Genomic DNA, 14,449 nt, shown 5'->3' on the forward strand with positions numbered 1-14,449 from the left:
CCTCCCTTTTCTACCCCTAAGTCACTTGTCTCAGCATTACCCAAGAGTAGAATCTTAAATGTCACAAAGGGAAAGGGAGAATGAAGTCACAGAAACAAATCAAAAAAGTATTTTGAATTGAAAAGAATTTTAAGAAAAATGGAAACTTAGTTTTATATACAAGATAGCCTAAATCTACCACCTTGAAGAACATCACCTACTTTAAGTCTAAGCCTGCTAAAATTTTAACACTACTTCAACATTGTGAACCTTGTTATCAAATCTACATATGGAGCCACACGTATAAATAAATGCTCCACTGATTTTTATAAGCCTGTAAGGTGATAGAGTGATTTTTGGCTACCCATAGCCCTGATGATAAGACCAGGAGAGGGGAGATTTTGTTTCTTCCTCACAAGATTTTTGAAGTGCAGGTTGTATTATATATACTCTGATGAATTAGTATAATAAGCGGGGGTAACACTTATCTATCTACAAAATTGATTACCATTTTTGCTTCTGTAGCCTTATCTTCATGATTACAGAAGCAAATTTCTTTATACATAAATGTATTTTTCTATATGTACAATGAGTGAACTTTCTTTAGATCCTATCTTGTTCCAAAGAAATTACCTTTATTTCTCACAAAAAGGCAGTGATATTATTCCCTGATTCTTTTCATTTCTATTTCTTACCTAGAACATTAAGATTTTTTGAAACTACAGAGTGCTTTTCCAAGGAATTCAGTAGGAATTATTTAATACATTGCTTATACATTTTTAGATGCTGGAGTCTGAAATTCAAGCAGTCTGATCACCAGTTCCTCCATCAGAGTAATGTCTTTCATCACATTAACAATATTTTGTCAAAATCAGATGATGGAGATAGTGAAGAAAGTTTTAGCATCAGTATACAGTCTGGCTTTGAAGCAATGAGTCAGGTCAGTCATTTACCACTTTCCTCTGTTACCCTGCTAACATTAAACAGTGTTTAGAAGGAGAAACTGCAAGTTACTCCTAATCAATTTGACTCATTTGTTTCTTACCTCATGTTTTGTTTGTTTTATTATCATGAAAGATATCCACTTCAGTGTTGTAATAATGTACATTTGTTTCTGGTAGGAACTGTGCATAGTAATGTGCTTAAAGGACTTAACCAGCATTGTTGACATAAAAACTTCAAGCCGACCTGCCATGATTGGCAGTTTAACAGACGGTTCTACTGAAACCTTTTGGGAATCAGGAGATGAAGATAAAAACAAAACTAAAAACATCACCATCAACTGTGTAAAAGGAATCAATGCCCGCTATGTATCTGTCCATGTGGACAATTCCCGAGATCTCGGGGTAAGAAAGACTTAATTTGTGGCTCATCAGTTCTTTTCAGACCCTCAGTGACCATGCCCTCTTATTTCTGAGTTTAGCAAAAAGATTTCCATGTGGAACTTCACCAACCAAACAACATTTTTATATTTCCCAAATAAATCTTAAATGTAAAAACAAGTTAAGAGGACAAGGGGCACTATGGAAGACCAATTCTAAAAAGAGGTGTGATTAAACATACACCATGACTCCAACTAAGCAGAATAAATGTCTGTCCTATAACTGCCTGCCTGCATGCCCTTGTTAAAGCTCTTCTCTTGACCTGAAAGCCCTCCCCTTAAACTCTACCTATCAGAATCTCCCAAAATCTCAAAGACCAAGAAAAAACTCCTCTCCCAGTACCTCTTCTATAAAATTACTCTTTCCCAGGTGCCTGGGTGGCTTCATCAGTTAAATGTCTGCCTTTGGCTCAAGTCATGATCCCAGGGTCCCGGGATTGAGCCCCAAGGCCTTGCTGAGCAGGGAGCCTGACTTCAGACTCTCCCCCCTGCTCATACTCTCTGTCACTTATCTCTCTCTCTCTCTCTCTCTCTCTCTCACAAATAAATAAAAATATTTTTAAAAATTACTCTTTCCTTTCTCTAGGTTCTTTTTTATTACTCTGATTGCACTTAATACACTTTGACCTATCATGTAATTAGCTCTGCTTCCAATCCTCACCCTTAGCTGTCATGAGAGTGGTGGTGGGGTTTCTAGACTAACCTGAATAATCATAATTTATATTTTTCCTAGCACTAGCCTGTTCACATCTTTCAACTGAATTAAGCACTCCTTCACAAAAGACTGTAAACAAAGGAAATAGAATCCTGTTTACTTGAACCAGGAAGAAGGCACCAAACTCACATGCTTCTACCTCCATTGCTAGGGAAGGGTACTCCTTAGAGTTTTCCCTCAGAATGGGTGTGGCTTGCTAGCAGATACAGTATTAATAAATCTCCTTTGACCATTGCCAGGCTTCTCCCATCCCATTCGCATATTTCCTTTTCCAGAAAAAGCCAGTGGTAAGGCTGGGTCCTGGGTAACCCAGATGGAATGCCAACCTCAGAAGTCCAGTCTGCTATCACAACACTCCTTGCCATCCACAGCCACCCCCAACTCCTGTTATCTGGCAGTGAATGAGAAAAGGGGGCTTAGTTAATATGCCATAAGCTTTTTCCTCTTCAGAGCCAAGAGTTTCAGTTGGTAAAACTACTTACCTTACTAGAAAGTCAAGTGTAAGAAATCAAAACATTTTTCTAGCTAGGATTTACTGTTTAATACAATATTACCTTTGATTCTTGGTATATTTTAAGCCAGGACATACTCTGCCTTAGAGGAATGATTGAAATCAATTTGACATTTTTCCCTTTTAGGTAGTAATTGTCACAACATTCTTTTTTCAAAGGCCCAGTAGATTATCTGACATCTGCTTTCCTTTTAAGAAACCTCTAAGTTGGGCAGCCTGGGTGGCTCAGCGGTTTGGCGCCCGCTTTCAGCCCAGGGCGTGATCCTAGAGACCCGGGATCAAGTCCCACATCTTCTCCCTCTGCCTGTGTCTCTGCCTCTCTCTCTCTCTCTGTGTCTCTCATGAATAAATAAATAAAATCTTTAAAAAAAAAAAAAAAAAGAAAAGAAAAGAAAAGAAACCTCTAAGTGCCATGTGTCTTTGAGGCTTATTTACGTCAATGTCCCCAGCCCACCTGCCACCAGTGCCTTATACACAGCAGTCGTTTGAATTTCATCAGCCTAGAGCTGATGTATAGCTAAGTATGCAGTTCTCCAAGGAATTAATGTGCTAATCTATTTCTTGATGTGCCTTGAGTAAAAGTTACTCCAGTACCAGCATGATTGTTTTCAGTACTTAAAGATAATGAACTTCTGTTGGATTATTTCTTTCATGTGTTAATGTTCCTTCCCTAGTGTGGCAAGGATCTCAAAAGGATAGAACTCATCCTTCTCATATATTCTTCTCAAAATCTGTAAGGCAGTCTGGATACATTGTGACAACTCACAAGTATTTGTTGGTTAAGCCACCTACCTACCTTGCTTTTACCTCCAGAAGCTATGAAACTATTGCAGAGAGAGTGGGACAAGAGTGACAAACAGAGGTGTCGAAAGGTCTCATGACAGAATTTAAATCTTTAGACTTTGGATTAAAAAAAAGGGAATGCCAAGCTCCTCTTTCAAAGCCCATCGAGACTGAAGGTAGACTTTGTGAGAACGAGACAAGAGAAGACTGGAATTGTAAGAATGTGGTTGTTCAAACAGATGGAGTGAGATCAGTTAGGAAGAATGATGACAGACATGCAGAAGAGTTAATGTGACATTGGTAGGCCATAAATCGTTGTAAATTCAGGAACAGGAATATGGAATAATAATTGTTGTGAATTGTCTGTTTTAGAATAAAGTTACCTCAATGACCTTCTTAACTGGCAAAGCAGTAGAAGATTTATGCAGAATAAAGCAGGTAATTACAATTTTGTCATTAAATGTTTTGCTACCTAGGGAGAAATTCTTCTCAGCCTCCAATGTTAAATTCTAATTTTGACATGCTACCAAAGTATTATAGGAAATCATTTGTTTATAAAACACTAAACTGACAAATAGTCCAGATAAGGGAACATTTACAACCATCCCTGTGCTAACCATCTTATCCATTAGTACCCTAAATGTCCTATCATGAGCGATTATACTATACCTAGAGTCTTCCACTCTACCTCCACCTCCCTTAGAAAGATTCAGAGTGCCTTAAATGCATCATAGGTCGAATTTATTGTTACCACCTACACTTCAGGTTAAAATGTAGATTGTTGTCTTCTAGCCTGAAAATCTATCACTTATAACATTGAAACTGTAACGAGGCTGCAAGTTGATTTACAAACCATGTCTAAAAACAAGTTAGGTTTTATTTGGGCATGTATCTGAGATTCTGTATAAACTGATTTGTATTAGTGAAAGTTTATCAAAGCTGTTCTTCTATAGCTACTTTGTCCCATAAATGTTGGCTACTTGCTTTGTTTTTCAAATCATATTGAAAGAATGAATTGAGGTTTTGGATTAGATAAATAATAAATTTTGCTTAAAAGGCTAAAAATTTGGGGGAGATCATCCTATTCAGTGAGATAGTATTTATTTATGCTTAATGCTCTTTCTAGAAAATTGGCATTATCAACTAAAATAATATCAATATATATGTCTATATAAATAATGTAGAAGTCCCAGGTCATTTCTCTTAGACATCAAATAGCATAAGAACAATTTTCATTTGATCCAATGAGTAGCATCAGAAACCATTTCAAGTGCATTGAAATTTAATCCTTGAAAAAAGTTATATTCTTATACAGTGAAATAAGGAATCACAAATGTGAAGCTATATTTAATTTTTCTTTAAACCATTTAGTAACTACACATCAAAATGCTTATTTTTTTTAAATGCTTATCTTTAAATAGCGCTTTTATGGTAAGATGCACAAGATAGGACCCCATTCTGATCTTGTGAGTGTTTCTACTCACGGTCAGTATAGGGAAAAGGACAGTCACATAAATTGTTTTAATGATGTTAGTTAAGTAACTTGTCCCTGGAAAGTACTCAAACCTGCATTTTAATTCTTAATTCCACCTTCTACTGAGAACTCTTCAACCTGTGTTAACCTCATTTCATCTGTATAATAGCTACTATAGTATTACTTATCCTCACAAGGTTTCAGTAAGATAATCAGTGTGCAGTAACAGAGTAAACCTTGGTCTCTTCACAGGTCTTTGTGATTTGAGCTTGCTGTTATTCGCACTAAGTCTAGGACAGTGATAAGAGAGTGGGACAAGAGTGACAGAGCTATATCAGGTTTCTATCCCTTTTTTATTGTGCTAGGTTGATTTGGATTCCAGGCATATTGGTTGGGTAACAAGTGAACTTCCAGGAGGAGATAATCACATCATCAAGATTGAATTGAAAGGCCCAGAAAATACACTGAGAGTTCGACAAGTAAAAGTCCTTGGCTGGAAGGATGGTGAAAGCACAAAAATTGCTGGCCAGATTTCAGCCAGTGTGGCCCAGCAAAGGAACTGTGAAGCTGAGACTCTGCGAGTGTTCAGACTTATTACATCTCAAGTGAGTGTCCTTACTACCTAATCTAGCACAGGATACTCTGAAATAATCTTATTCAATAAGAATACTAAGATGGTGACAAACTACTTTGCAAAACTTGTTAGAGATGACAGACAAGAGATGTGACCCATTTTCTCTTCTTATAACCCCACAACTCCTTCATTTTGAGGATTCATTTTATGAATGCAAAACTTCATTTTGCATTCATAATTCTTTCAAGTAGTGGCATGTAGCGAGAATAGCCTACTCATATTATAAAACCTGCAGAATTAGCTCATGTGTCCTTTAGCTTTCACACTGATAATTACTGCCATTGATTCCTTCTCATGTTCCCAACTTCATCAGGTGTTTGGAAAGCTCATCTCTGGAGATGCTGAACCTACACCGGAACAAGAGGAAAAAGCATTACTGTCATCACCTGAAGGAGAGGAAAAAGTATACAATGTATTTATTTGTATTCTAAAAATATTTATTTACCTTTTTCATTATTTTTGTTCAGTGAAACAGTCCATCTATTGCTATGTATTTTAATGGATAGGTGATATTAGTTTATATGCAATTACTATTTAATACTTTAACTAGGGGATCCCTGGGTGGCTCAGCAGTTTGGCACCTGCCTTTGGGCGAAGGCGTGGTCCTGGAGTCCCAAGATCAAGTCCTGTGTTGGGCTTCTGGCATGGAGCCTGCTTCTCCCAATGCCTGTGTCTCTGCCTCTCTCTCTCTCTCTCCCTCTCTTTCTGTCTATCATGAATATATAAATAAAAAAATCTTTAAAAAAATACTTTAACTAGAAGATGAAACTATTAAAATTATTTGTTTATATATGAACTAGCTAGTATTGTAAATAACAACAAAATCTGCTCTGTATCATGGGCTGTTGTGTTCAAATGTTAGGATTTGTAAAACAGCGTACTATACTGTACGCCAGTGATGATGATCTCCTTCCTCCATTTAATCTGCCCTTCACAGTCCAGTTTAAAAATACTATCTTCTCCAGGAATCTTCTTTATGATTTCTCCCCAAACAATACGCAGTTTTCCTTCTGCTAAACTTCATAGTAGTTTCTGTGAGTCTCTTTTGATTTCTTTCATATGTTTATTTGTGCACATTTGTCTCTTCTACTGAATCATAGCTTCTTAAAGACCAAGTACATATCTGATTTGTCTTTGTCCATCCTTGGTATAAACACACATGCATTCAGCACATTTTTATTGGAATAATCTGTTCTTTATCTTATTCTTAAAATTTCTTTTAAAATGTGATTGCCTTTACTTATTTGATCTACTCTAAAGCATTGTACCCAAGAGGAAAACCTCATCTATTTCCAAAAAGAGAGGTCAACTCTGACTGGTCTCAATATTCTTATGTCTTTTGATGTTACAGATAATCACCTTGGGAGTTCATTGAAAGATAATTTTAAGGACTTAGTCTAGCCCTGTGCCTTCTGATATAATAATGTCCAAGTCATCCACATCTTTCTATTTGGGATCTATAGAAAATAAGATTTTATAAACATTGGTTCCTGGTTGTTTCTTTCAGCACCCCTTGGAGATAATCATTTGAATAACTACAAGACTGTGTGACTATTCAGTAAATCAGTTGAATTTTAGCAAATGGTGATTTTGTGCTAAATAACTGTGATAATTGGTACCAAGCCATCAGAAAGCTTGTGTTTTGTTCTTAGTTATAAACCTTTCACACACACACACACCCCAAAAAATCAATAGGGTATCATGTAATCAATTATTTATGTACATGAAGAAATTGCACATGACATAGGGTTTCAGAGTACACTGAAAAGTATTATGCCCTGGAGCAGTGCCCAAAAGGCTTTTGGTAGGTAATGAACATGAATTGACAGAGGGTATGGGAGCAGGGCTCATTTGAGGCTGATCTAATAGTAGGAGAGTGTATGTTGAGATGTTAAGGTTGATTGGGAAAGTTTATGCTAGTGATAAGATGCCCGTAAAATAGCATAATTGTTAAGAGAATCATTTTTAAGATTTTTGAAGTAGAATTTAGATAGGGAAAAATTTATCCGTTTAAATTGTATTCTTTTATGAATTTTGAACAACATATACAGTAGTAGAATCATCACTGCAAAGAAGTTTTAAAACACATCACTCCTAAAATTCCCCTCCTGGTCCTTTGCAGTCAGTCCCCTCACCTCATGCCTTGACCCTGGCAATCATTGAACTAATTTCTGCCCTTGTTAGTGTTGCCTTTTCCCAGATGTCATATAAATGGAGCCATGTAGGATAGAACCTTTCCATCTGGTTTCTTTCTCTTGGTAGAATGATTTTGATATTCATCCATGTAGGAGCATGTATCAGTAATTGTTTCTTTTGGTTGCCAAGAAGTGTTCCATTTTATGGATTTACCAGAGTTTGTTTATCCTTAGACCTTTCAATGGATATTTGGGTTTGTTTCCTCTATTTGGCTATTATTAATAAAACTGCTGTGAACATTTTGTGTACAGATTTTTGTATGGGTACATTTTCATTTTTCTTGGGTAAATACCTATGAGTAGGATTGCTGGGTTGTGTGATAAGTCTATGTTTAACTTTCTAAAAAACTGCTGACCTCTTTCCAAAGTGATTGAACCAATTCATGTTTTTGCCAGTGGTGTAGATTTCCAGTTGCTCCACATTCTCAACAGCACTTAGGATTGTTACTCTTTTTAATTTTAGCCATTATTCACTGAGTGGCACTGTCGGTGAAGTGTCTCTTGGTTTCCACTCAGGTGGTGATCTCATGAGTCTAGATTTGGAGCCCTGCGTTGGCTCCACGCTCAGTGAGAAGTCTGCTTGAGTTTCTCTTTCTTGCCCTCTACTTCTCCACACCCCCACCCCTGCACACGATCTATCTCTGTCTCTCTCGAATGAATGAATGAATGAATGAATGAATGAATGAATCTTTAAAAAAAATTTTAGCCATTGTAGTAGGTATGTAGTGGTATCTCATTGTGGTTTTAATATGTATTTCTCTAATGATAACAATGAGTAAATTTTCGTGTGCTTATTTGCCAATCCTGTACTTTGTTTAGTGAAGCATCTGTTCAAATCTTTTACACATATTTTTTTTATATCAGGTTGTGTTATTATTAGGTTGTAAGATTTTTTTTTATGTATTGAGGATAAAGACTCCTTAGCCAATATGTATTTTCAAATATTTTCTCCTACTCTGTGGTTTATCTTTCAGGGAACAAGTTTTTTATTTTGATGAAGTACAATTCTATTTTTTCCAAAATGACTTAGGATTTTTGTATCTCATCTAAAACTTAATATCACAAAGATTTTCTCTAGAAACATTAGAGTTTTAATTCTTTTGTTTATAGCTATATGCATTTTTAAGTTAATTTTTCTTGAGTTTCATTTATTTTTGCATGTAGATAGCCAGTTATTCCACCATTTGTTGAAGACTGTCCTTTATCAATAATAAATACAACATAAATATCTATGTCTATTTCTGCCTTCTCTTTCTGTTCCACTGATCTATATGTATATTCTTATACCAACATCAGTGTCTTGATTACTACAGCTTATAGAAAATCATGAAATCATATTCCAACCTGGTTCTTTTTAAGTTATTTTGGCTAGTCTAGATCCTTTATAGTTCCATATAAAGCTTAGAACCGGCTTATAAGTTTTTCCCCTTCTAAAAAAAAAAATCTGGAATATTGATTGGAATTGTACCAAATTGCTAAGTCAATCTGGGAAGAATTGACATCTTGGTGATTAATACTGATTTTTCTAATAGCCTTTATTACTAATGTTTAGTTCAATTCATTTCAGTCAAAGGATATGCTTTGTATGATTTCAAGCCTTTTAAAATTGTTAAGACTTGAATTCTGACTCATATATTTTATGAGTCCACATGCACTTGAAAAGAACTCGAACTATGCCTTTGTTCTGTGAGGGGGGTTCTGTGAATATCAGTTCAAGTTGTTGGTAGTTTTGTTTAAGTCTTTAAGAGCTTTACTGATTTTTGTTTGCTCATTTACTTGTTCTATCAAATGCAAAAAATTTTTTGAACTGTCCAACTATTTGGATTTGTCTATGTGGATTTTATTTTACCTGGCTGCCAATCTCAGCTGTCTGATGGGCACCAAAAATTGTATGGCTTTGTAGATGATCAGCTTTTTCTCATTATTAAGGTGGGCGTTATATTCTCTTACAGCTTTCTCTATCCTAAGAAAAATGGAACTAAGAACCATTTTTTGTTCTTAAAATAGTGGCTTTGCGGGAATCCTGGTAGCTCAGCAGTTGAGCATCTGCCTTCAGCTCAGGGTGTGATCCTAGGATCCAGGATTAAGTCCAACATTGGGCCCTTGTAGAGTGCCTGCTTGTCCCTCTGCCTGTGTCTCTGCCTCTCTCTCTCTCTCTCTCTCATGAATAAATAAATAAAATCTTTAAAAAAAGAAAAGAATAGAGGCAAAGCCACTATTACATTTTTGTATTACAAAATAATACATCAGATTTACCTCATGGGCTTATTGTGAAGACTAAATAAGTATGTGTATTGTTAACTCTAGCTGTGTATCTATACCTTAGGAGAGTGCCATTCACATAATATTAAATACTATAAAATGTCAGCCTTTATTTCTCTTCCCATGATATGTTTCTTTGACTCCTGTTAGTGCTAAATTAGCCTAATTTAAGAACACTATTATCATAGAGTTTTGTTAGGATATTTCCCTTTAAAAAAAAAAAAGATTTTATTTATTTATTCATGAGAGACACACAGAGAGAGAGAGAGAGGCAGAGACACAGGCAGAGGGAGAAGCAGGCTCCATGCAGGGAGCCCGATGCGGGACTCGATCCCAGGACTCCAGGGTCACGCCCTGGGCCAAAGGCAGGTGCTAAACCACTGAGCCACCCAGGCATCCCAGGATATTTCCCTTTTAAACAAATGCCATTTTCTGAATTGTTCTAACAACTAAATGTAGGATATTCAGAAATTAGCAATAGATGTAATCAAAGTGGCCCAAACTGACAGATTAAAGAAGTTCTTAAAAAGATAGTATGCTTCTCTGGATTTCTTAAATTCAGAAGTTTTGCTTTTTGTTATAGTCAACCTTAGCCAGTAGTGGTTTCTTCACACTTTATCCTTTGTCTTAGTGTTACAGACCTCAGTCTATAATAAATTCACCTTATAAAAATAGCTGCATAGTTATTTCTCAAGATACTTTAAGATCAAATATACAAATTTTATTCAAAGAGCCTGGGTATTTTTCTTGTCTCCCCTCTTTCTCTATGTAAAGGCAACATCAGATGCTGACCTGAAAGAACATATGGTTGGAATCATATTCAGCAGGAGTAAGCTGACTAATTTACAAAAACAGGTTGGTAGATAGCCATTTCATTCTCTTCATTAGTTTGTATTTGGTTTTAGGGTATGAAGTGTTTTCTAAAATTTATGGAGGCTTTTTTATGTGGACTTTTTTTATAGGTCCTACAGAATGTGTCTGCCTTTTTCTAGAGAGGAAGGAGTATATATTGGCATATCTGCATCACTTTAAAGAGAATGTTAACTTTCTTACCTTGCTACTCTTTGTTATTTCTCATTTTCAGGTAGATTGTTTCATTTTGGTGTCAAATATCCAGCTATCTCAGATTTTATTTGTATTTTCTATGTTCCTTTTCCTACTGTTTTTTTGTGTCAGCTGACTTTTTTTTAAGTAATTATCATGTTAACTAAATCAGTGTTAATATTTTAATTATAAGGAGATGTAGTAGTGCTAGATTGTTCATATAATGGAGTACCTAGATGACATAATAATTAGTCCTTCAGAAGTCAAATGAAATACTGATTTTGAATTAGCTGATCATTTTAACTTTCAGCATCCTTAAATCTTGTTTAAATACATAAACTTATCTGTGCTTTATCTTTTTAACAGTCTTTCATTGAATTTTAGATGCTACCAGTTATAAAATGTGCTGTTATTTCATATATCACTAAAAAAGAAAAATTGCTGCCAATTACATGGTGAATGCCATCAGTTATAAAGCACGTTATGAATAGAAATGTTGGTAATATGTGAGAGAAAAATATGCCTTAGAAGTGATAAAGTATTTTGCTTTTGTTTGATATCTTAAACTACAGGCAGGAGTAGCGGTAATTTGTATATAAGTTTCTACATGGTAGTTGATTTAAATATTAAGATTTTTAATCATGGTTCTGCTAGTTTTCCTTAATTGTTTTTAAGATGAGTTAAGGAAATGGTATGATGGATAATTAATGGAGAGAAAGAGCATTAAATTGTTTATATTCTTGTTTTTGTTTTTGTTTTACTAAAGGTAGTAAATCAGACGTAAAATAGATTTTTACATTTGCTTTATGTTGCCTTTAAATAGGTGTGTGCTCACATCGTCCAAGCTATTCGCATGGAAGCCACTAGAGTTCGTGAAGAATGGGAACATGCTATATCAAGCAAAGAAAATGCCAATTCTCAGCCCAATGACGAAGATGCCTCCTCGGATGCTTACTGCTTTGAGCTGCTCTCCATGGTCTTAGCCCTGAGTGGATCTAATGTGGGCCGTCAGTATCTGGCTCAGCAGCTAACTCTGCTCCAGGATCTCTTTTCACTGCTCCACACGGCCTCACCTCGAGTCCAAAGACAGGTGACTGGTCATACCACTTACCTTTGGCTTACTTTTTTCCTTGAAACATTGTTAAAAATTGCACTATCAAAAAGAATCACCTTAGGGTCTTAAGTATTGATCTTTATTTTTTGTTTTGTTATTTGGTTTTTTGGATTGTATTTTAACTCCATGCTTTTTGTTTCTGACTCATTGTTTGAGAATATGGAAGAGCAAAACATGTTCCATTTTTCTACTGTGCTATTGTGATAAAGAATAGCACTGTCTACTGATTGTCTTACGACTATGAGATATGTAATGTTTCTTTATTCCCGACCAAATAAAAGATGTTTTTCTTGCTGTCCTAGAGTGGTAATTACCACTTCAGAAATTAAAAATCATGTTTTTATTTTTATTAAATTTTTGTTTTTATTTTATTTTTATTTTTGTCCTTCTGAAAGCTTTTGAAGTCATAGAACAGCAGCGAGGCTCACTTAAAAAAATGAAAACTTTAGAACACCACTCTTTAAAAGGAATTCTTTCCTTTTATTTTTCTTATCAGGTAACCTCCTTACTAAGACGAGTGTTGCCTGAAGTGACCCCTAATCGTCTGGCCAGCATCATTGGAGTGAAATCCCTCCCCCCAGCAGATATCAGTGATATCATTCACTCAACAGAAAAAGGAGATTGGAATAAACTAGGTATCTTGGACATGTTTCTAGGATGCATTGCCAAAGCACTCACAGTACAGCTAAAAGCCAAAGGAACTACCATCACAGGAACAGCTGGTACCACTGTGGGCAAAGGTGTTACAACAGTTACTCTTCCGATGATTTTCAATTCCAGGTTGGTCATTGCATCTATTTTAGTACTAAAATAGAACAGAGAGAGCTACTATTTGGAGAATTAAAGATAGGATTTCAGTCCACGGCCATACCACCCTGAACGCGCCTGATCTCGTCAGCTAAGCAGGGTCGGGCCTGGTTAGTATTTGGATGGGAAAGATAGGATTTCAAATTCCACTTTGTCTGATTATTCACCAAATAGAGGCCATAAACAACTAACCCATGTATAAAAGAGAATGCTGTATATAATAAAAGTGTCATTTCAAGTTAGTGGGGAAAGGAAGGTGTGCTGAATATGTGATATTGGAATACTTCTCATATAGAAAAATATTGTAGACACTTGTCTCACACCATATACAAAAATTAACTTGAGATCAATTAAAGCTTTATGTATATTTCTTTTAAAACTCCACTAGGACACATTATAGAATATTTTTATAATCTTCAACCCAGAAAGACCTCCTTAAAACACAGAACCCAAATGTCACAGAGGAAAAATTCACAGATTTGGCTACATGAAAATCAAAGTTAATTACATTGAAATATTTTAAAATATAAACTGACCTGGGAAAAATATTTAATACCTATATAGTAGATAATGAATTATTAGTCATAATATTTTAAAAATGACTAAAAATTAATGAAAAAAGACAAACAACTGGTAGAAAATACATGACAAGAGCAGTTAGTTCCAAGAAGAAAAATTACAAATGCCAGTAGACAAATGAAAAGACACTTCACTGGTAATCGGAAAAATATTAGATTAAAACAATAGGAAAATATCTTTTTGGCAACATTATGAATAAATAGGCATTTTTATGGCATCTAATATAGATTACTACATCTTTTGGGGTCTCAGTTTAATAACATATCACTATATTTAAAATATGTTTATCCTTTGACCTACCAATTCTACTTCTCGAATTGTTTCCCTAAAAAATGTTTATACATGTGCACAAAGATATGTGCAAGGAAGTGTGTTACAGAATTGTGTGTGACAGAAAATTAGACATCTGGAACAGTACTAGTCAAAGAGCCAGTCCATGACATTAAATAACACCAAGATATAAATCAGTGTGTTACTTTCTTCTTCTAGATAGTCTTACAAAAAAAAAAAATGTCGGGATCCCTGGGTGGCGCAGCGGTTTAGTGCCTGCCTTTGGCCCAGGGCGCGATCCTGGAGACCCGGGATCGAATCCCACGTCGGGCTCCCGGTGCATGGAGCCTGCTTCTCCCTCTGCCTATGTCTCTGCCTCTCTCTCTCTCCCTGTGTGACTATCATAAAAAAAAGAAAAAAAGAAAAAAAAATGTCAACTGACCTAAAAGGTAGTGTAGTCAGTGATGTAGTTAACATATTCTGGTAGAAGCCCTTAATATCTCAATGTGGTTTGATAACAAATAGCTTGTAGTCTGTGGCTATGCTTTGAACAGATGTATTCTAGAAGGTGCAGGGTATAATTGGAAGGGAACATGTCTCAGAATAGCTCCTCTCTTAGGATTGAAGAGATAAATTATGGGTAATATTTTGAGTAATTTCTTTTTTAAATGCTTTAATTATTTGAATCACTTAAAAATTAA

At 35.5% G+C, this 14,449-nt stretch overlaps 1 protein-coding gene across 16 annotated transcripts in view; it reads left to right on the forward strand.

Moving 5' to 3' along the window:
* Positions 1–14,449, forward strand: part of MYCBP2 (MYC binding protein 2) — a 259,127-nt gene that overhangs the window by 224,551 nt on the left and 20,127 nt on the right. For 14 of the 16 annotated variants that reach the window (XM_072782680.1, XM_072782690.1, XM_072782682.1 and 11 more), the window contains 8 exons: positions 763–919; positions 1,101–1,325; positions 3,742–3,807; positions 5,209–5,448; positions 5,791–5,889; positions 10,709–10,789; positions 11,802–12,068; positions 12,589–12,872. In XM_072782680.1, the coding sequence (XP_072638781.1) occupies positions 763–919; positions 1,101–1,325; positions 3,742–3,807; positions 5,209–5,448; positions 5,791–5,889; positions 10,709–10,789; positions 11,802–12,068; positions 12,589–12,872 (1,419 nt within the window). The remainder of the gene's footprint in view (positions 1–762; positions 920–1,100; positions 1,326–3,741; positions 3,808–5,208; positions 5,449–5,790; positions 5,890–10,708; positions 10,790–11,801; positions 12,069–12,588; positions 12,873–14,449) is intronic. The other 2 variants (XM_072782681.1, XM_072782697.1) reach the window with 1 other exon arrangement.

This window comes from Canis lupus, chromosome 17, assembly GCF_048164855.1.
Source record: "Canis lupus baileyi chromosome 17, mCanLup2.hap1, whole genome shotgun sequence".
Classification (NCBI taxonomy): domain Eukaryota; kingdom Metazoa; phylum Chordata; class Mammalia; order Carnivora; family Canidae; genus Canis; species Canis lupus.